General features: G+C 45.5%; 2 protein-coding genes across 8 annotated transcripts in view; one reads left to right on the plus strand and one right to left on the minus strand.

Annotated features, from left to right (window-relative positions):
* Nucleotides 900-18,554, minus strand: GJA5 (gap junction protein alpha 5). 2 transcript variants are annotated; one of them, XM_021402613.1, is made up of 2 exons: nucleotides 18,418-18,554; nucleotides 900-2,375 (listed from the first exon to the last, which is right to left on the minus strand). In XM_021402613.1, the coding sequence occupies exon 2, from the start codon at nucleotides 2,320-2,322 to the stop codon at nucleotides 1,213-1,215; it is 1,110 nt and encodes a 369-aa protein (XP_021258288.1). In that variant the 5' UTR covers nucleotides 2,323-2,375; nucleotides 18,418-18,554; the 3' UTR covers nucleotides 900-1,212. The 2 variants fall into 2 exon arrangements, with proteins under 2 accessions (XP_021258288.1, XP_021258295.1); XM_021402620.1 differs by lacking the exon at nucleotides 18,418-18,554 and adding an exon at nucleotides 12,620-12,738.
* The window catches only part of GJA8 (gap junction protein alpha 8), a 51,142-nt gene continuing 43,325 nt past the window's right edge, over nucleotides 14,545-22,361 (plus strand). For 2 of the 6 annotated variants that reach the window (XM_021402576.1, XM_021402568.1), the window contains exons 1-2: nucleotides 14,545-16,820; nucleotides 17,863-18,359. The gene's annotated coding sequence lies outside the window, so the exon portion shown is untranslated. Of the gene's footprint in view, nucleotides 16,821-17,862; nucleotides 18,360-18,442; nucleotides 18,574-18,968; nucleotides 19,095-22,361 lie in introns of those variants that run through there. The other 4 variants (XM_021402538.1, XM_021402546.1, XM_021402551.1 and 1 more) reach the window with 3 other exon arrangements.

The raw sequence follows: 22,361 nt of genomic DNA on the forward strand, positions 1-22,361 counted from the left end.
GGTGGTCTGCGAGTGTTTCTTGTACTGTATGCACTAGCAGTACAGATGAAGATGACCTGTTTGCAGAACAGAGATTTGCTGAGAGGGCAAATATCACCGCTTGCAGTGGCTGGCAGGCTTGAGAGAGCAGCCAGGAGCTCATTGATGTGCAGGACCTGGACAGGACTCTTGCTCCTTGAAAAAGATGTTGAAGTATTTTGGTAGGGTGGTAGCAAGAAAACACAGGCTGAACCTGTTCTACAGATAAACAGAGGATGTTTTTCTTCCAAGTTGGCAGCTGGTAGCACCCTTTCGGCAGCATTCAAGTTGCTTGAAAGATGAATTTAAAAAGGGGAAAAATCACTTTGTTTCCATGTGATAATTCCTCTCTTTTTAGTAGTTGAATATCTGTTCTCACAGGACAATCTCTATTTCTGTTAGTGAGTGTCTTGCTTATAATTGATGACATAAGTATGTTGGGAACATTCCCTAGTCTTCATCAGCCAGTCATCTGAGCGATATCCCAGGGCCAAGGGGCCAGCTGCTCTGCTGACTTAAGAATGAGGAAGGGATTCCAAAGTTAGACGTGAGGCAGCTGTGCATGGGGGACCACAGGCATCCTTATCTACGGGGAAGAGTTTTATGCACAGTGTCAAAAATTCAAGTAGGGTTTATTGTATAAGTAAACTGCATTAAAATATCTGGGCTTAAGTAGAGAAGGGGAGTGGGGTTAAAAAGAGAAACGGCGAAGAAAAAGAAGTCTTTCTAAAAGCGTGTTTCTGATCCCTGCAGGTGAGAGAAGCTTCAGCTCAGTATAACTGCCCACCTGTTTTAGCACACGTTAAATAGACATCAAAGAGGACACGAGAGGGTTGAGGTCCAGTCAATCTGCTGAACAGTGTCGCAGTGACAGCTGCCTCACTTTTGAAGCATCCAGGCAGCCTCAGGAGCGTGCCAGCCTGTGGCTAAGGTTGCTGAGTCCCCAGTCCCCTTGAGTCCCACGGGCTGAGAACTTCACATCTGGAGACTGGTGCCTCTCTTCAACCTCCAGGTATGTGTTGTCCAGGGACTGCCCCTGCCTTAAGCTGTGAGAGGTGCTGTCTGAATTACGACAATGACGTTCACTGAAAAGGACATTAAAATGGAGAGAGGTTTGTGGCAAGAGTCTGCAGTCCACTTTGCAGAAGTCTTACTAAGCGCTTAAGACTGCTCCTCCTCCCTCTTGGAGGCAGGTCACACAGACAAATCGTCTGACCTTGCCTTGCTGCTGGCACGGCTGGTCTTGCTGAAGCGACGTTTCTCATTGAAGTAGCTCTCAGGGAGGGCAGGTGCCGCACATTCATTGGCTACTTCTGGGCTCTCCATGTAGCTGGACTTCATGAAGGGCCCTTCCCCAGCAGCATCCTCTTGGCTTTGGACCCTCTCAGTGGCGAAGTTGGCTGTGTTCTGCTGGGAGGCCATCTTGTTGCTGAAGGGGCTGATGAACTTCCCATTGGGACTTGCCAAACACTGATTGAAATCTGGCGGGGGAGTGTACATCTGGGCCCTTTCTACCTGCGGGGCAGACTCCAGCCTTCGAGGAGCTGTGCTGGGGCTGGGCTTGTAGGCACGGGAGCACCTCTCTTTGGTTTTCTTCCAGCCCAAGTGGTATAACTCAGCCAGGCTGAGGAACAGGGAGAGCACGGCCACAGCCAACATGAAGACAATGAACACGTTCTTCTCTGTGGGACGGGAAACGTAGCAGTTGACAGGGTGGGGGCAAGGTGCCCGCTGGCAGATATACAGGGTCTCCAGGAAGATCCCGTACAAGATGTACTGTCCCACAATGAAGGCAACTTCCATGGCAGTGCGAATCAAAATACTGTAGACATAGGTGTTCAGCAGACTGCCTCTGAGTATAATTTTGCCTCCTGATTCATCCCAGCAAGACAACTCAGCCTTCTCTGCCACGGGGCACTTCTGCTGATAGTACGTGTCACCATCGTTTTTCATCTCCTGGGCCTCTCTTTCTGCCTCCTTCATCTTCCTCTTCTCCTCCATGCGCACCGTATGCATCGCGTGGCCCATATACACCAGGGATGGGGTGGAGACAAAGATGATCTGAAGGACCCAAAACCGGACGTGAGAAATGGGGAAGGCCTTGTCGTAGCAGACGTTCTCGCAGCCAGGCTGCTGCGTGTCACACATGAAATCGGACTGCTCATCCCCCCAAGAAGACTCAGCTGCCGTACCAAGTACCAGCATCCGGAAGATGAACAGCACAGTCAACCAGACCTTCCCCACCACTGTGGAGTGCTTGTGGACCTCCTCGAGGAACTCTCCCAGGAAGCTCCAATCCCCCATTTCTGCTCACTTGGAGTGGGTGGAAGTCCTGAAGGCAGAACTGGAGACAGCCTCTGTGAGAGAAAATAAAGGAGAGTGATTCTAAGGTTAGGAAATGTCCAGCTAGGGATGCATGGAGTGAAATGATTTATCTTGTGTCAAAGGAAATGTTTTTATTTGATCCGAAATCAACGAGTTCATGTTTGCTGAAAACTTTGTTTCACATCCACTGAAGGCAATGTGTGTTGGCTGGCTTTTTTTTTTTTTTTTAATTCAGTTACTGAAACAGAAAGGGACTTTCTTAGCATGATCCTACTGCAATCTGTAAATGAGCTACTAAAATTTTGAGGGTGAGCCAGACTTTTTCTTGCTTCAAGAAGTCCTTTCACCACAGTCTGCATACTGTGTCCCCTGTGGACTGTGTAGTTAAAGCAGTATTCATCTGTCTGCAAACAGCACTCTGGAGAATCCCTAAATGGATTGATCCTCTGGGAGGTAAGGCTGGAGCATACAGCTTGGTCTCAGCACTGCCTGGACACGTTCATATGTTGCCTTTGCATAGTGTCTGCAGCTCTGGGCTTTGTTTCTGAGCTTGGCGTCACCACTGAGAGAAATGCGTGGAAAACCTTCCTTTTGCCCATAGGTTTTGCTTTGGTTTGGCAGTATGACTAGTTCCAGATGTTTCATTGCAAGTTTGAACCGTTTTGGTTTCAGTGTTATAAACCTAGCCTGCAGCCACTCTGCCATATCTGCCCAAGAGGGAACTGCTGCCAAGTCAAGATGATGGATCTTGTTCCTTCCTCCTAAGCCCTGAGACAATATTCACTGTTCAAATGATACAGGCAAAGAAAAAAAGCCTCCCTGCAGTACTTTCCAACTAGCATTTGGAAGGTGGTTGCTGAGAGGAGGAAAGGTTAGTTGGGCTGGTACTATGACTGCAAAGTCAGGATGTAGGAGAGCCTACTTCGGTTTTGTTTCTGACTACCAGATTGTTTCTGGCCAAGTCACTTAACCCCCTGGGTAAAAAGAGAATGATGGGTTAAATCTGTCTGTTGAGGGGCTCTTGTGTGATAATTTGATCCAGTTACACTCACTGCACGTACCTTCCCAGGGTGCTGAGACGCTCTTTGTTGTGCATGGGTTAGGGGCGAGGCTCTGTACAGTGGGCAGAATTAACTTGAAGTTAATGCTCTCCCACAGTTAACTCTTTTTGAAAATGTCTTTGTAATAAATATATGCAAACTTAGTAATCATGATGATGAAATACTAAAAACACTAGACTAGGTAAATCTCAAAGTTATAGGGACCAAAAGTGTTAACGCTCCTCTGTTTTCCCTCTTCTCATATTTGAGAACCAGTTGTTTTTACCGTGCAACCACGACTGCGGAGAGTAGGCACTGTTAAACACTGGAAATTTACTGCAGTAATATTGTGTAGATTTCCTGTGAGCAAAAGCTGGAGAGCACAGAGATATGATTGCTGAAAGAATGATACTCCTCCTCCAGCTATGTAACTGGTATAATTTAATGTGGCAATGCACACGATGATTTACACCATTACTTGTATGTGCGGAGTGTCAATCTGCAAGGATGGATGGGACAAAGATCAAAAGCTGAATCCTTAAGCTGCTGGTGCTGCTGAGGGCTGCCCTGAGGATTTCCCAGGAAAGGAGATGGGAGGTGATCTCCTGCTGCCCTTCCACCTGTTGGAAGCTGTGTGAGGAGGGAGAAGGAAGGGGCATAGAGGGAAGCCAAGGATGGGCTGTGGCTCTTTGCTGGCAGACGTGCTGCAGTCATGTGAATGTAGATCCTGGAGGCTGCTGGGCTATGCTGAAGCTGTTTCTATTGCTGCCAGCCAAGAACCAGAGGAGCAGCAACACAAAATCATCGTGTCTTGCTAACTCTCCCCCTATTCACACTGGTAAACTGAAAAATCAGAGGGCCTGTCTTCTGAAATGACTTTGCACCAAACGACTTTGGTGCAGTTACTGCGTTCTGGGGAAATTATGGTATGGCTTTGTTCTGTGAGCTCCGGGGAATTCAGTACAGACTGATAAATCAGTGATGGGAGATATTGACAGAGAGTTGCATTGAATCCAGGATTTTTTTTTTTTTTTTTTTTGCAGATTGTTGACAAGGCATCCCCTGGGGAAGGCTACTACACCTAGACACTTGCAACTATTAAAATCAGTGTGTACAGAACATGAACTTGGCAAACATGAGTGCAAGAGGAGTCCAGAAGGAAAAAACGTCACCGGACATGAGAGTGACAGTCAATTGTTTGGCTCACAGATGCACCGTATCTTTCAAAAGCAGGTAAATCTAAATGACCCAATGTTGCCAGCCGTGAGGCTTGGAATGGGTAGCAGGGCCATTCCCTCTGTCCTTCCCTTCTGGCTGCTCCCCTGCACAGGCTGCTCAGCGGAGGGGCTGCCCAAGGAGCTGAATGCCTCCTGTTGTTCCTGCTGCAGCCCCAGAGAGCCAGGAGGCTGCTGCAAGGGGATAGGTGGACACGAGAGAACGAGTGTTGGATACTCAGAGAAAGTGATTCCTTCCTAGTGCAGTGCTTTTGACTTAGCTGTTTTTAGGTATTAGTGAGCTATTCTTGCAGTGCCAGTCAAAGGACTTCTGACAACAACAGATGAAAGCATCTAGTTCTGTGCTGCCAGTAAGCAAAGAATTATTGTCACCTCCTGACAGCTTTTCCAGGCTATGCAGGACAGACTCTGACCTAGCCTTTCTTCGGAGGGCTTTACTATTCTTGGGAATTTTCCATATAGTTCCCTTTCCTCATTCCCAGACTGTTATCCCCACATGCTTTGACCTCTCAGCGTGTGAGCATCTGTGCGTTTTATATTCTGACTTTGGACTTAATTGGGCAAATCTCATCTCTCTCCAACGTGACTCAGCGAAAAATTCCTTTGGGTATCTTTGCGAGGTCTCAGCACCTGATAGCAGGCTGCCTTGACAGCAGTCATGCGTATTCATGCAGTGTCTTGGGCTGTGCCACCGTGCTGTCGTGCTCTTGGCTGGCAGCTTTCTGCTGGATCAACAAAGGAGTTGTGCGCAGCCGGGAGATCTTGGCAGCGTGAAACGTGTATGTGACAAAGACCAGCGTAGCCCAGCATAAACCCAGAGATGTGGCTGTTCTGCCTTAATCATCACCTGGAACGCAATTAAAGCTGGGAAAAAACAAGTATCAAAACTGCAGACCAAGCATGGCATCCACCCAGCTCCGAGCCTTGTGACTGCCAAATTCCAAGATAAAAATACCCCAACAGGACGGCACCTGCTAGTATGCCAGGCTGGCTCGCCACCGAAGTGTGGCTCTCCACTATCCTTTCCTTGCGCTACCTTCCTCTGTGAGAGGAGAAGAGTTCGTAGCTCTCAGAGCAGTTTTGCCTCTCCTGTTCCCGATGCCACGTGCTGTGAATGGCAGGCAGGCATTTTGCATCTCTGCTTCTTGCTCTGGCAAGTGAGCTGGGCTGGGCAGACTGACCGGGGCTGTGGAGAACCACTAGGAAAGTCACCCCGAAGAGGCAAGAAGGCTATTCCTGCCCAGTTTTCTTCTTTATGAGAGTTTGATTCCCCAGGAGTTGTTAGGAATCCACTGTTTTCCCCTCTTTAGAAGACAGGCGAGACTATCTGCAGTGATATAAATAGCAGAGCTCAACACTTCATGCTAACTTTTCCCACAAGAAAGGTGACAGGAGGTTGACATCTCTGCGGGCTGTTTCTAAAATAAAGTGGAGAGCCTGATTATAATACCATTCTCCCTCTCTCAGGCCACCTCTTTCCCTTGGCAAGTTCCAGGCAGGCTGAGAGAGGGTGTAGAGAAGGGCTCCTTTGTGTGAGGAAAGTGTGATTCCCAGAGAAGGGAGAAAGTAATGGATTCAAAGTCAATGCATTTTGCTCAAGGCCATGCAGCCAGTCCCCCACTCTGAGCTACTGAAAGATTCAGTCCTGTTCAGAGCATCCTGGCCAGCTGCAGCAAGGCCAATGCCTAGGAGTTGCTTGTGGACTGCCTTCCTCCAGCTGTGTCACATCCTACCAGGTCCAGGCAACCTGTGGCACAGCAGATAGATAGCTACTGCAGAGGCACCCAGCAGATGTCTTTTCCCCTACATTAATAAATGTCAGCTTGCAGCCAGACCTGAGAGCTCCCAGCACTGTAAATTTGGCTGTTCACACCTGTAGACACTTAAGAAAGAGGCTTCCAGCTCTGTACTGCCAGGTAGTTAACCCAGATTTGCTTTTCAGCTTTACATTTCATTTAGCGATCTCCAGCCCCCTGTTAGCAGCAGTACAGTCTCTTAGCATCCCACTTGAGTGCAGAAATGCGCAAACTGCTTGTTCAAGGTCACTGTGTCACTGGAAGCATGGGTGCAGGGGCTGTGACTTGCAAACTTATGGCCTTTTTCTCTGTAGCACTGCTTCTTAGACTTTGTGATAGCAACACAGCACTGCTTCTATAACACTAGGACATCTGCTTCTACAGGCCACAGCCACAGGGCAAGTTGATGCCCTTCTTGCTTGTGTCCCGAGACAATACTGTCTTGGACACTAGGTTGACTGGGGCCCTGGGCAGCCTCATCTAGTGGATGGCAACCCTGCTACAGCAGAGGGGCTGGAACTGGATGATCTTTGAAGATTTTGAAGATAAATTCCCGTCATGCTACTCTCCTGTAGCAGGGATGCCTGGCAGAACCATAACGGTGGTTTTCCAAGAGGTGACTGTCTTGTTAATGCTGCAGAGCCTGCAGGCCTGGGTCAGTGTCCCAAAGGAAGCTGACTTTTCAGTGTATAAATACAGTGCTCCTTTGTTGTCAGGACCTGGTCAGGGAGCTTTCTAGGGGCACATGACTTACAACATTAAAAGATGAATAAATTCAGAAACGCTCTCTCCAGTGTGAGAGCAATGCTTTGAATTCTAGGGGCTTTTTAAGAGCCATGGGACATAAATCAATGCAGTGCTGAAGCCCACCACAGTATGTATCTTTTTGATTGCCAGTTAACTGGCATTGGCTCTTTCATATGTATATACAAGAAATGAGCAGTGACACATCAGGCATTGTCATCCAAAGCTTACCAAAATTTCTTCTCAGAAAGAGCGGTGATACATTGAAACAGGCTCCCCAGGGTGGTGGTGGAGTCACTGTCCCTGGGGATGTTCCAGAAACACATAGATGTGGCACTTGGGGACATTGTTAGTGGGCATGGTGGCGGTGGTTGGACTAGATGACCTTAGTGTTTTTTTCCAACTTTTCTGATTCTATGATTCTATGAAACACCATCCCTATTGCTTCATATGCATGTACATGTGTTTACGATAAATTTCTGCCTGAAATGGGCCAGTTCTGTAGCCAAAGTGGTTGCTCTGATCTGTGCATGGATCTGGACTAATAGGCTCATGTTCCTTTCTGCTTAAAAAAGGAAGTCAGACGTATCTGCTTGGGTTCCTTTCTAGTTCCTTGGGTTCTGAGTCCTGTCCTGAATAAGCAGCAGAGATAGTGGCTTTGACTCCTTTGCTCATATCTCACAGGAGAGGCAGAGCTCTGTGTTAACACCCCCGTCCCAGCAGGCAGCCATCCCATGCTTCTCATCTCTCTGCTCATCCTGAGTTCACTGCAGATTCTGGAGGGGTCGTGCTGATACCCAGACCACGGCCCGGCTCGTAGTTGCAGACAGCTCATTATATTCCTCATGGGGCGTGCCTTCCCCCTGCTCTCCAAATGTGGAAAATCTCAGAGTTCACAAAAAAGAGAGTGGGTGAGGAGATAAGGGAGCCGAATGACCTGTCACCTCCTGATGCACACGGGCACAGAGGGAGCTCACTCAACACCTCCAAGTGCATACGTCAGGGACGTGTTACACACACACAGGATGGTATTACTGTGGAATATTTTCATTTGAAGTGATGGTGGAAACTGCTGACTCCCCGTTTGCTGAATTATTATTGTTCGCCTATTCAGGATATCTAATGTTCTTGGTTTTGTTTTCTTTTTCTTATCTGTAGTCAAATTGTGCTCATGTGTAACCTAGGCATTAAAGCCGAGCTCTGCTTGATGCAGATACAGGAGACTAAAAACAGAGAAGACCTTGAACTCATCTGGGTCCAGCTGAGGAATGAATTTGTCCCTCTGTGTTTGAAAGCCTGCTTCAAATAGTTACGTGGTAGTGGCATCCAGGCTTATACTTAGCATGCAGGGAGCACCCTCTCGTTCTCTTGGGATTCTCTCTGTGCCTTGCAAATGTCGGCCCTTAGCCAAACAAATGTAATAGAACTGGACTTGGGATAAGCTAAATAAAGGCACAGATACGCTTTTTGCTAGAAAAAAAATCAATTCTCTCTCTGATGTAAACGCTACAAACAGGCTGATGGATATTATTCCTTATTCCTCAACCAACATGCTGAAGAGCATCCATTTTGGAATTACAGAGCTCGGTGCTCTTGACAGTTTATTTATCTCTGTAGGGAGAAGCTAACCTAGATGTATCTGCAACTGATACTAAATTGGGCAGTGCTGTGTACCGGAGAAAGGACGGCCAAACAAGGCCGAGGGAGCTCTGGAAGGCAGAAACACGTTGGCAAATGTGGGGATTGCCATAGTAAAGCAGTTTCTGAGCTCTGCTGACAGAAACTGTTTATGAGCGCTGTGCTGTCAGTGGGGGGAGGCTGGTGAAAGGAGACATGGAGGTGACGGTAAGCATCACATTGAACCTGATATAGTGGTAAAAAAAACAGCCCACATGGGCTTAGGCTGTTTCACAGACTGCATGAGATGCAACTCAGAGCAGTGTTGAAGTAAAAGTGACCGTAGAGGTAAGATGTAAGAGGCTGAAGTTCAGACTTACTGCATCCCTTCTCCCCTCGGCCTACCCCTTCCGTCCTCTGGACCCTTGCCTCAGCTGTTTGGCTGTTTTGATTACTTAACTCTCTACAGCACTCAGGTTGCTAGCACTTTCATCTTTAGAACGGGGAAATTTTCAGCAGCTGTCCACTTCCCACTTAGTAATACCTTGTCAAATCACATTTCTTCTTTCTGTCCAAAGATCCATAGGATTTCTTTCACATCCCGGCCTCGTTGCTGTAGTTTTGCCTCCAAGTATTTAGTTTCTCATTCAGAGCAGAGTATGGCTGTGGCTTGTGAGCAGATTATTTTATACACTCAGCATATGTGCATGTATCTACAGATATATACCCATTTAATAACAACTAATATTAAAATTTTAAAACTAAGTGGTAAAGAGTTATCAAGTTGCTACTTTTCTAAGTAATCTTAATTCAATCTCTTTGTGCCTGTGCCTCATAGCTATGAGCCTTTAACCACATCCTCACATTGTCACCTCATTCTTTGTACAGGATGCCTGTCTCATTCTCTGCCAGCCCGGCTGGGGCTTTCTTGCACAGCAGCTATTCAGTGTTTTGTTTTCTCTTTATTGTTCAGTGGGTGGCCTGTGCCTCATTTACTGTACATTATTCAAGTCCGATTCAAAAGACAGAATTATTTGTTTCCTCATGGATTTTCCTACGGCTTTCATCTCAACAGTACCTGATTGCTTCACAATTATTTCTTTACTTATTTTCATTACTACTTGGAGGTATGGAGATGGAGTCAGAGATTAAGATAAGAAATGTTCATTACTTTCAGAAGCTGGTTGGAGATGTTGCTCATCTGTTTTTTTTTTTTTTTTTCCCTCCATGTTCTCAGACCTATATAACATATGTTCAACACAGAGCTCTCTTTGCTTAACAGTGGAGCAGGAGCATTTATCAGTTTCTCCCGTTAGACCACATCTAAAATTCAGGCATCTAAGAGGCACCACTGGGGGACCCTTTGTGAACAAAAATGGATTGAATGATTTTCCTCACCATGGCATAGGACATTGGAGTAAATAGCAAGAATAAAACCCAGTTTTCTTGGATAGATCTATGAGATTTTAAACTGGATATAGTTTTTCTCCCATGCCACTATTGTCTCCCTTTTTCACCAGACCTTGTTGCTTTGGAACACCCTGGCTGGACTGCTGCTTCTGTGGCCACTCTGTGCCCTGACAAAGACATCTGCCAGCTTTTCCTCTTCTAAGGGAGAAGAGCTTCTTTGTACGGAAATTCTCAGCTACTCTCAAAGTATGTCCATCAGGACAAAGGTAATGAAGAAAGATGGAAATGTAAGTATATAACTCTTAGTTCTTACATTAAAAAACCACTGACACTTCTTGGAAAATATATTGGAGAGACTTAGAGGCATGCATCTCTACATTCATTTCTTGCTGCATAGCATGAATGTTTCTCTCTTTCAGGAAAGAGCTGGCCTGTTAGTGCATTGCTTAGAGAGACCTCTCTGTTGCTTATCAATAGCCATAAAATTGATTTATTTTTCTCTTTATGAATTCTTAGCTTGAAGATTGAAGTTTCTCTGGTGCCTTCTGGGAACTATTTCTAATTTTAAGTCTCTGTCCTCGTGCTTCATACAGCAGCACCCGAGGTGCGGAGCAGTCTCTGAAATCTGCTCCCTAATGACCTGGAATAGAGCTGAATTACTCATTCCTTCAATGCTTTGAGATAAGTCAGAGAACAAGGACAAACGTGCAGAATGAGTGAAATCTGTCTGAAGGTCAGAAAGAGAAGAGAGGCTGGGTAGGAGGTTCTGTATCTTCTGGCAAGATTTAAATTTTTCATGTGGAAGTCCAAAATACTAAAGAATTGTGATAATATATTCCGTTGAGTGGAAAAACAAAAACAAATCCCAAATACTTACAGTAGCAGGAATACTTAACATAGTTCCCAAGCAACCAGATTCTGATGAGTATTTTAAACCCCGAGCCCTCAGGAGTTCTCCTAAACTATTGTTTAGCTCTCAAGGAAAGAGAGAAGAAAGTCAAAAAGATTCTGTTTTCTTCTCAGAGTAGATATTTAAAAGACTAGCTGATGCAGAAATGTTTGGCTTCTAGCACAAAAACAGCAAGGATATGAGAATTCTGAATAACAGTTTAACCCACTCCTACCTGTACACAGATATTCAGACACATATCACATGTGTTATGTTCTTTAGCCTTAAGGAGAGGATCACATAAGGAGCAGCAGGGAAAACTTTTCACGCATGCTGCTTCACTGAGATTTTAGCATGAGGGAAGACTTCAGCAATTAAGGCTGTTTTAGCCTGTTAGTTGTTTGAGGTTTTTTTTTTGGGGGGGGTCTAAAATTCATCCAGAAATGCTATTTACATCATCCTCTGATGGATTTGCGCAGTACTTCAGGGACAGAGGTATTGCCTCAGTTTACTTGAGCTGTTAAAAGCAGAAGATCACAAAGCTCATTCATTAGATGCTACGAATGATGAGTAGAACGACCCTTTGGGAAATGAAAGGGGTTACCAAAGAAATTGTGCTGGATCAGAGGTGGCAATTACCAGATAACCTTTGCATTCAGTCATTGCTTCTTTCCAGGTGGAACTATAAGGTTATTTCCAAGCTGGGCTATTTGAAACATGCAAGAGATGTTAAATTATGGAAGTGTAATAGGATAATTATTCAAAATGCAAGGGGAAAAAAGTTTGGAAGGCAAATAAGAAGAGGAATCTGCTAGTGGGGGTGAGTGTTTATCCCTCGATCTGTGTGCCTCTGTGCTGAGGCTGCTCTGAGCAGTGTAGTGCTGGAGAAGAAAAGCATTCCACCCACAGCGGTGCGTGCTGTACATACGACTGGGGAACGCGAGCAAGGCACTTTCCTGCAGTTGACTTGCATTCCCAGGGTCCATGCCACAAACTGGCCCGGACAGAATATTCTCAAGGAAAAGAAGCTGCAACATTTCAAACTATCCTATGTGCTCTGGAATATAGGCAGCTCAAGCAGACGCTTGACAAAGCGCTTACGCCCTGGTAGCTTCTCACAGGTAAGAGTTCCCTTCACCACACTCCCTAGAGCAGCCTGGCAGCGTGCTGAAACAGGATCTAGGAGAAACTGCTGTTTGCACATTATTATGTCTGAGGGTACTTGGAGATTTTATCCTGCCTTCCCGTATGTTTAAGTCTCTTGGTGTCCATGTTCACTGCAAGGAGGCTCCTCCGTCAGTTCTGTCAGTGCCTGTGGCAAAAGCAGTGTAATTTTTTTAAATGCTGCAAAGCCACCTTGTTACTAGTGGGAATGTTTTGGAGAGTAAAGGAAGAAAATGCAGAATTCTGAAGTTATTTTTGCTTCTCCTTCTTTTCTGCCTCACCAAGTCCATCTCTTCCCCTCGTGCTACTTTACCCTGGAGTCTAACAGCCTGATCTCCCTATTGATGCTCCTGCAGTTATTTCCCCCTCATGGTTACTTACCTGATTTCCAGTGTCTTTTCTTCTGCCTCCTTTCCTTGCTTTAGCACTCTTTCTTCCTGTAATTGAGTTGAATCCTTTGTTCTTCTCAGTTGCTTGGTTTTATTCCTTTGGTATGGTTCTCTCTCTCTCTTCCCTTCTTTTTTCTCCACCCCCTTTCCATGTCACTTTCTGTCTTCCCCACCGCCTCTGTGCCTTTCCCCTTCTTTCTTCACCTACTTTTCTTGTCTCTCCCACAACCTCCAGCTTAATCTTTCTATTTTCAAACCTAGTTTCCTGTTGTTTTTCCTTTAAAGACCATGGGTTTTATTCCTCTCTCTCCATTCTCAGCCTGTCCCTGTGCCACACTCCCCATACTGACAGGATGCACTCTCTGCTGCCTTCTCCCTGTCCCTTCCAGTTTCTGCTGCTGCTACTCCTTGCACCTCCTCCCTCAGATAATGTGCCATGGTCTAAGTCTTCCTTAAATGAAAAGAGACAGGGTTGCCCCACAGCTACCCCAGCCAGAACCTGAGAAGTTTCTTCTGTACAGGACATCAGTGAAGGATATTTTTCTGACTCATTCAAGATTAGGCAAAGCAGAATTTGTGAGGAGCGAGGTCCTGCACCTCTCCAAGTAAGGAGCTGGAGCATAGCTGCTGCCTTGTCCCACAAGGCACTTAGTGCTTCCCAGGAAGGTGTCCTAGGTCCCCTTACTGATGCATATAGAACAACCCGCTTGTCAAGCGAGGTGGTTTTTGACAACCTCCCACATTTCCATACACACACACTCTCTGATGCATGAGTATTTGGGCCTTTCTTAGAAATGCTTTTGGCACACTGAGGTCTTACATTTTATGTACGTGTCAAATTGAGCTTCTGAATCCTGTGTGTTGGGCCAAGAGATGAGGGTGAATCAGAAATATCTTCTGGCTTTAGTAAAGAAAGGCTGGTCTGAAAGAATCAGTATCAGGGGAGTGCAGTTTGCTTAGAAGACTGTTTTGCTACGCACAAGCTTTTGCTGGTGTTCCTCCAGGAGTCCTTCCTGGGCTTCCTATCTCCCACCCAGAACATAACTCCCCAGTTGTCTCTGTACAGCAGCTAGTGTGGATCATGAAGCAAAGGTACCCCAGAGACTAAACCACGGGACTGACAACTCTTATTAGAATAATATAACTTATAAGTCATGATAACTCTTTTAATAACTCTGATAATCTAATCATTGTTCTCCTGCTAATTTAGTACCCCTTAATTCAGAAGATTGGAGGCCATGCTATGCAGGGATAGAGCTGTGCAGAAGCTACTCTGGATACATGCCCTATGTGGGCAGTCTCACCCTGAAGCTAAGAATGCTCCTCCTTTTCAGGAGGGCAAATCTCACTCCCACTACTGCATGTCCTGACTACTGCAAGACATGCAGTAAGTTCCCATAAGCTCAGTAAACCAATAATTGTTTCCACTACATTTCTAACTTTATTGAAGGATCTCCTATGACTTCGAAGAAAATAGGAATATTTCTGGAGCTGATTTGTCTCTCTCCTGCATAGCAACGTTATACCTGTGATTATCCCATCGATTTTATGCCAGTGAAATTGTCAAGGACTTCATCACAGAGATGTCCAAAACAGATGTTAGTAATACAGCTCTAGCTTGTAGATGGCTTTGGGCTTGTCAGGTATTTTTCACATGCAGTTGCTGTGAGCAAGCTGTCTGAAATGCAACATATGCTCCCTGCCTTGCTGAACCTTTGTTGTATACTCAGGATGGCCAGATCTGATTTTTCTTGATTGTTCTTTTGTATTTCTTAATTGAGCATTGTTCCAGTGTGGCATACTCCTTCCCCTACCATCGAACAGATATGCTGTAGTTTTACTGAATGAACATGGGGAAAAGCTTCATGTCAGATACACGCACATTGTGCTCACGAGGTATCTGTTATGAGCTTTTTTTTTTTTTTTGGTGATGTTGGGAACTGTTTGAATTTTGATGCACTGAAGGGAAGTGGGTGAAGGCAGTGTGGGATGCAAAAGACAGGTGAGTGGAGATGTTGTATGGATGTCTATGCCACACCCTCAGTGTGCCCTTCCTCCTCTTTGCTATTGCCACCTCTTTTGGGGAACACAGGCAGCTTCTCCAGCTCCACTGGTGAGCTGGGAAGAAGGATTTTTCCTCCCTTCCCCAAACAACTGCTATGGAAAACTTTTATGGCTTGAATGAGGAGAGCAAGTGGAAGAGACTATTCCCCTAGACAGTGGGAATGAGATGAACAGCTGACAGTTGCTGTGTGCAGCTTGCGAATCTCAGCAGTTCTGTAGTGCTGTAGAACGCATTTTGAAGGAAAAGAGAAATACAGGAGGTAAGGGAAAAATAGAACAACATGCACCATCTTTTGATCAGAAGTAAATGGTTTTTTGAGGGTAAGATTCTTGATCTTCTTGGTAAAAGAAACATAGCAGACTGTATCTACATAGACTTCAGTGAGGCACAAGATACGGTGTCCTAGAAGAAGCAAATTAATGTAAAGGATTCAGCTGAAGAAGACAGGGATTATTAGAGAAATCCTCAAGCGAGTAAGAGGCCGATGGGATTGAGACACCAGTTCCCTAGCAGGCTGAAGAGAAGTTAGCTGTGAGGCTGATCAAAGATTGTACTTAGGACTGATCTTTCTAAATGTTTGTGTTAATTACCTTGACACTGAAAGTAGAAACGCTACTGAAATCTGCTGATATAGGAAAGCTGGGAGGTATTGTTGGGGCAGAGGTGGACTCCAGCACCAGGAGAACTGAAGGCTCTTTACGACGGGAGTGATTGAGATGAGGTTTAAATGGGAAAATACAAAGTCACACACACTAGGACCTTGCTGCTGAGAGAGTAATGAAAATCTCTCTTGGCTTTTGGAAGTTCCTAGCTGGCATGACAGAGAAGGGGAAAGTCCTGGGCAAAGGTCACCAGGGGAGGAACCAGCGATGGGATGTGCAGGTGGAAATGGCAGGTGAGCTCCTAGGACACAGAAGTATTTATTTCCACTGGCAGCAGGTAAGATTAATGTTGTCCAAGAGGATGTGAGACCCCCACCAGAGCAGTGTGTGCAGTGCTTGCCCATGTTCAAGAAAGACGTTCAGCCTGGAACAGGTGCAAAGAAAGGCAACAGGGTGATCAGAGGAATGGAAAGTGTCTCTCAGCCAAGAGTATGTTTACTTAGCAGTCACAGAAGTGACTGCAAACAGATATTTGAGCTGATTTGAAAATAGATGAGGTACGAGTACAAGCTTTCCTACATTCATTATTTTGCACTGAACTTCATGCTACTGCAGCTACCTGAAGTAATTAAAACACGGTGTGACGTGCCTGCAGGGTGACTACTACGAGGGAGCTTGGTTACTTAGTCTGGCAGAACAAACGTTAACAGAGGAGAGATTTGCTGCCTATAAATACTTCTTAGAATTGGGGGTTGGGCAAGTAAGTGCTAGGGAGAGAGAAGAGCTACATATGCTAAAGGGCAATGTGGCATAAGAATAAATAGATATAAATTGGCCATGAATGAATTTAGGTTGGAAATCAGAAGGTTTCTAAGCAACAGGGCAGAGGAGGAGGTGCTGGAACAGCATTCTAGTAACAGAAGTGAGGGCAGAAACCTAATGAGATTTAGGATAGAGCTTAGTAAGTTTAGAAAAGGCCATTTGTTTTGTACTTGCCTGTTACTCAAAGGGATTGAAGCTGATAAGCCAAGAGGTCCCCTTTTCATTCTATTTCCTGCACTTCCCTTATTGCCTTATCAGAGCTGCTCCCTTTCACGCAGAAGTCAGGTAAATCCTGCACAGAGTTTCAGCATGATGACTTTTTCAGCATTGATCCCATGGTTATTTAATGGAGTATTCATTCTGTGTCAGAGATTTAAACAAACAAGGAGAGCAAGCCGACACAAGGCACGTAGAAGGTCTGCAAACATGCAGTAATGTACATGAGAGCTCACACAGGAAAGAGCTTCTTCACATAAAGCAGATGCTCTTGCAGCATCTGGCTTTGCTGTAAGGCTGTTTCAAATGTGAGTAAACATTCTCCTGAGATTCGAGAACTTCAAGAGATTGCCTGAAAGTAAAATATCTCACTCTGTCCTGCTGTTACAGAGAGCTTTGTGCTTGGGAAATATATCAGATCTACTGCACTGAGAAATTTCGGACACCTCTCTGTCACCACCAGTGATTGAGACAGAAAATTCTTGTAGGTATGTTATCTCTGACGCCTGGCCAGCATTGCAGTTACTCCGTCTCTTTATGTTGTCACATGCTGGGTGGACACAGCTAAGTACGCTCTCTGAAGTGCCAGTGGATACTACCTTCCTGGTGAAGCATTTTATGCAAAATCCCCTGCCGTGGGTATGATTGAAAGAGAAGGAAAGAGAAAGAAGTTCTCAGTTATAGATTAGACCTCGGGAGGCTGCTTGAAGGCATCCTCCAGCAAAAGGCAAATTTCCAAAGACAGGTCTGGCCCAAGGGAGCAGGAATAGCATGTGATGATAGGTCCTCAAATGATGGGGGATAGTTTTATAGTTGCTATTCCTCCCTTAGTAAAAAAATCCCTGTTGATGTAATTATATATGGACATTTTCCCTTCAGTTTTTTTCCAGCCTGTATTGGGCTTGTGTGGCAAGCTTTTTGTAGTGAAGAGGCTGCAGAGGTGGACCTCTGTGAGCAGAGCCTAGTGCTGCCCCACATCAGAGCAGAACAGCTCCATTTGTTCCAACAGGGACCCGCTGCTGCCATAGCTGAGCCATGAGGAACGCTGGGTGTGCTCTGGGAGAGAGGAGTTAAGGAAGGGAAAATCTGTTGTGCAACAGCAGCTGGGAGAAAGGGGTGAGAGATGTGAGAGGAACTGCCCTGCAGGCACCTAGGTCGGTGCAGGAGGAGGGCAGGAGGCGCTCCAGGCACGCAGCAGCAGCTCGCTGCAGCCCAGGAGAGGTCCGTGGTGGAGCAGGAGGTCTGTGGAAGCATGGGCTGTGACCATGAAGGAGTAGCAGAGATGAAAGACTATGAACTGACCACAGTCCCTGTTCCCCTGTACTGCTCAGGGGGAGGAGGTAGAAAAGGGTGATTGGGGTTGAAGTGTGATTTTAGTTTGCTCTAGTTTGTCATTAATAAGCAATACATTATATTAACCTCCCTACGCTGAGTCTGTTTTGCACATGATAGTAACTAGTGAGCAGTCTGCCTGTCCTTACTTCAACGCATGAGCTCTTCTTCATTGTTTTCTTCCCTTTTTCTTTTGAGGAAGGGGAAGGAGAGAGCAGTTTGGTGGAGCTGAGCTTGAAACCACCACGCAGCTCAGTACCAGAATGAGAAAAGAGGAAACAAGAAACAAAAAGATGTGAAACGTCACTGTGTGCCAGCATTGCCTGCCAATAAAGTTTTCAGCAGGAAAAAATGGAAGAGGACTTCATCTTCCTGAGAAGAAATGACCATCTATCCCAAAGTATATGCTTAGTTGTCCACATTGTGTTACTGGAAATCAAACGCTGCTTCCGCCTCCCAACTCTGCAGCATCTCTGAGTAGTTGAGAAGTGCTTTGCAAATAATAACGCAATAATAAACGCACTCCTTGCTTTACAGCTGGAGGAACCAAACCGTGGAGATCCTAAAAGATTTGTCCACAAGATGAACAAGCCATTTTCAAGCAAGAAATCCTCATCTACCCAGCTACCAGACATTCACCTTGTCCTATAAATTTCCACCTAGATGAACTGCTGCTTCACACAAACATAGTATGCGTACGTATATACATAAATATGTTTCGCAAAGTGAGAAGAAAAGAAAGAACAGTGTTACCTCTTTTTGCAGAGCCTGCACAGGTGGAGGGAGGAGCAGGTGGCTGACTAAAGAGTTTGCTTCAGCACAGCCCCTTTGTCTTAGCTGGAGCCCACCTCTCTGTCCCCGTTCAGCTCCCAGAAGAGATCCGTGTCTGAGGGAGGACGCTTTGGGCAGGTGAGCATGCCCCAGTCTGCTCCCTGGAACTCAGCCTCCTGCTGTGGTTTGACACGGGCTCACTGGCCGGAGATCCCCTCCAGCCTGAAGGACCGATGCTGGAGGAGACTGGCTCCCGAGCTGTTCTTGACATGCACTGGCAGCTGTCTGCCTGCCATTCTTTTAAAGAGTCTTCGTGGATCAGGATAAAAATGTGATCTTACGCAGGCGGCATTGTAAGCACAACTTGGCTCAAGTTCAGCTCTTCCTCTGGCTCCCAGCTACTCTATTTTTAATGAAGGAATTTGAGGCTATCAGAAAGGAAGTCAAATTGTTTTAGGAAAACAATAGAAAAGCAACTTAAAGTTTATTAGCTTCCTGCCCAGGGCCTGGGACCAACTTGTCAAACTTATTAGAGTGATGGCAGAGCTATTTGTTTAAAAGGGCCAGCGACAAGACTCACAATTTCATTCCTGTTTAGGCCTCGATGAAAACAAAGGAAAGCCATAAAATAATATCTGAAGAGAGCAGATGGCTAACTGGTAAGTGGTGCAGGCAAAGCTGGCCTCTGAGCCATTCATGGTATTGGCCAGTGCAATTTTGTTTTCAGGTGAATGCCTAGGCCTGCATTCACAGTTCAGCCCCATCACCCCAAATTCTTCACTGAAGTCCAAGTTTTTGGATCGAAATCTCCCACCTAAGGTTATTGATATGGCAGGAAAAGGTCCTCATTTAGAGCTACTGAAAGGAGCAAAACAATACAGAAGGTCTGTAAAAGAGCCAGGAATAGAACCCAGGTGTCTTTGATCCTGTTAGACTTGCTGAGCCCCCCGACTATAAAAATATTTATATCCTTCAGAAGCAGCTGCAGTCTGCTTCTCTGTTTAGCTGCCCCAAAGTGGCAGTGCCATTAAGTTACTGAACACATGCAGGCATGCAGCTATGGAGAAGAATAGACAACCAAACTATTGGACTCACAAGCCAAAAATGTCTATGCTGTCTGACCCTTTTTAAGGAGTTTCATTATTGGCAAAGAGACGAGAAGAGAATAGAACGAATTACTGAGAAGCACTTACAAGCTCTCCTTAATGAAAAACCATACCTCTTTTTTAGGCGGCTCTCTGCTAATTGAGATTTTAGCCTGCTTCCCAGGGTCAGATAGGAAGAACGCACCTTTCCTTTCAATGATGCAGCAGTAGTCTCTAGAAGGTCACACGCTGAGAGGCACTGAGCACACAGAGCTATGCATGAAAGCTTTGAACAACTCAATAACCGCTTTTCAGATGAAAGGAAGAAGATCCCACCTCAAAAATTCTCTTCCTCCTCCTCCTCATTAGCTTAAATAAAAGTGGGAATGCGCAACTACAGTGATCTCTGAGGCCTGGGGCAATAGTGCATCTTGCATTGGCAAGTGGTAGAAGATTTGATTTGTTTTCTTTTAATTTAGCCAGGTTAGATGCTTATTTGAGGGTCAAAGGGAGTACATGATCTCTGGAAAGGACTAGGAAATTGCATCTTAAACTTAATCATTTTAATGTAAATACAACTACCTTGCATTTACATTAAATTTATACTTATCTTGCTTGTAAGGTATTCTAACAGTTTCCAGAAAGTTTCTCTAATTTCTGTCCCTTAGAGATACATCCTTGGCAAACAAAGCAGCCAAAAAAAAAAAAAAAAAAGCTCAGAAAGTGCAGTATCCTAGTTTATTACAATCCATAGGCATTTACTTATTTTTAAGTACGTTCTTGAGTTGCATTGCCTTCAGTGAGACTTAATAGCCTTAATAGTGGAAGTAGACCACCCTGCAATGCTAACCAGGCCAGTTTTGCTGGGGGAATTCCGAGCAGACAGCAGCTAGCCAATATACTTCTCAATTGCCTCTGTTGTAAGGGATGCCACATGTAAATCATGTGATGGTGGTCTGACATAGGGAAATATTTTATTTGCACTTGTTTGGAATCTGCGTCATCTGAACTGGTATCATATAATCCGTACTTTGTTCTAATGATCAGGAACCCCACGTGTATGCTCACATAAAGATTCTCACATCTTTATGTGAGAATCTTTATGTCACTCGCTCACACTGTTGGACTCAGTAATCCCTGAGGCTGGGATCGCGCAAAGACTTGGTCACGTAAGTGATATAGTTATGTCTTGTGGCCATTCATGTGCGTAAAAGTCCCTCTGTGTACAAATGTCATAGACTGGAGAACACTGTAGGTTGTTGAAGCTCTTATTTTTCCTATTATGAGTCTTTCTGGTTTCCCAGAAGCTTCTGGGATGGCAAAGGTTGCCAGCCAGCTGGACGTGTGGATGCTGAGGAACCTTTCACTTTGGTCGGCTGCCACATGCTGCCATGTGGGGCCAGTGCCAGCAGTTGGTTCCTGGGCTGTGCTCTCTTATAGAGAGGTTAGATAGCTGAGGTGCTGCCGCTGCCACACTTCCCAGCTGTAAAGCCTGAGCTTAGAAAAAGGCTGCCTAAGTAACACTACCAGTGTAGAAAGAATTGCAGACACATGTCTTGTTATAAAGAAACCTAGCTTTGTAGTGTGGTAGAACAACCTTGGTCTGCGCTAGACGTTGCTGGGGGCCAGAGAAATCAGTACTTGAGCCATCCCTGGAAGTCAGCTTCAAAGGAAGAAGCAGTAAAAGGATACGAGGGAAAAGAGACGTGTGCTTGAATGGGGGTGGGTGAAGCTGAATAGTAGACAGTCTGAGTTACAGAAGAAATCTCAGATGGTGCTTACTGCTCCCAGCCAGCTTGTTCTCTTTTGTGATGGTATGAAAGCATTTCAAGACACGATATCTTGTGTAAAATTAAGAGCTTAATTAGTGCGCAATTTTCTGAGTAGCGCTTCTCACCAATTTTATGATGTGTGTTGGCTGGATTCTGAAGCCTTCTGTGAACAACGAAAATTACAGCAAATGGAGAGGGCAGAAGTACACTGCTGGCCCAAGGAGAACCGAAAGGTACGTTTTACAGTAGAGGACTGAAGATTATGTACTATATGCACGCATATGCATACACACATGGAATAAAATTACATTTATTGGCAAGAGCTCACAAACGAGCCCAATTCCCAGCAATGCTGTGATGCACAGTGCACAGGGAATTTGCCTTTTGGAGCTTCCGTTTCCAAAATGTGTTGTGAAGCCAACTAGAGCCATGCAAGGGATGCAGGCTGCCCTGGTGCCCATGCTGCACCTTCAGTGTGGCTGCATAAAGGCAAACAAACACACAGAGATGCATTAAGCACCTATGCATTAAGATGGTGTCCTGAGTAGTTTCTGGAGGAAAGCTTGGAAGAGATTTGCGTTCAGTTTTGCTTTCTGGAAGGGTGAAGGATCTGGTCAATTGAAGTCTCCTTAATTGTATTTCTGGACACCTGGTTTTCCTGGTTAAATGCAGAGCCCAGCTGCCCAGGAGAGGTGACAGCCTGCAGAGGAAGCAGGTGTGCATGTTAGTCACCAACAGCCACAAAGGCGAGGAAGTGACTGCCATCACCTCTCTGCCATGCTGGAACTGCTGGGCTCTACAGGTGGCCATGGCAGCACCCACGTGAAGCTGTGAGGACTGGCTTGGTGCTAGGAAATCCTCTGAGCACTGAAGTATTGCTGATGGTCTCAAGTACGGCTTTCTCCACCTAGATGCCTACGTAATTTCATTGAAATTCTCTCCCATTACTCTTCATGAGCAACACGATGCAGTCTTCTGTAATCCTCACTACTGACTGCTGTCTATAAATCCAGGCGCTGCTTTTTCACTGGACCTTCGCACGCTGTATGTTTTTGCTTTTAATGCTGGT

This window comes from Numida meleagris, chromosome 1 (assembly GCF_002078875.1).
Source record: "Numida meleagris isolate 19003 breed g44 Domestic line chromosome 1, NumMel1.0, whole genome shotgun sequence".
In the NCBI taxonomy this organism is placed as follows: domain Eukaryota; kingdom Metazoa; phylum Chordata; class Aves; order Galliformes; family Numididae; genus Numida; species Numida meleagris.

Coding starts and splice junctions, on each gene's coding strand:
- GJA5 (XM_021402613.1), bottom strand. CDS start 2,322: ATGGGGGATTGGAGCTTCCTGGGAGAGTTCCTCGAGGAGGTCCACAAG.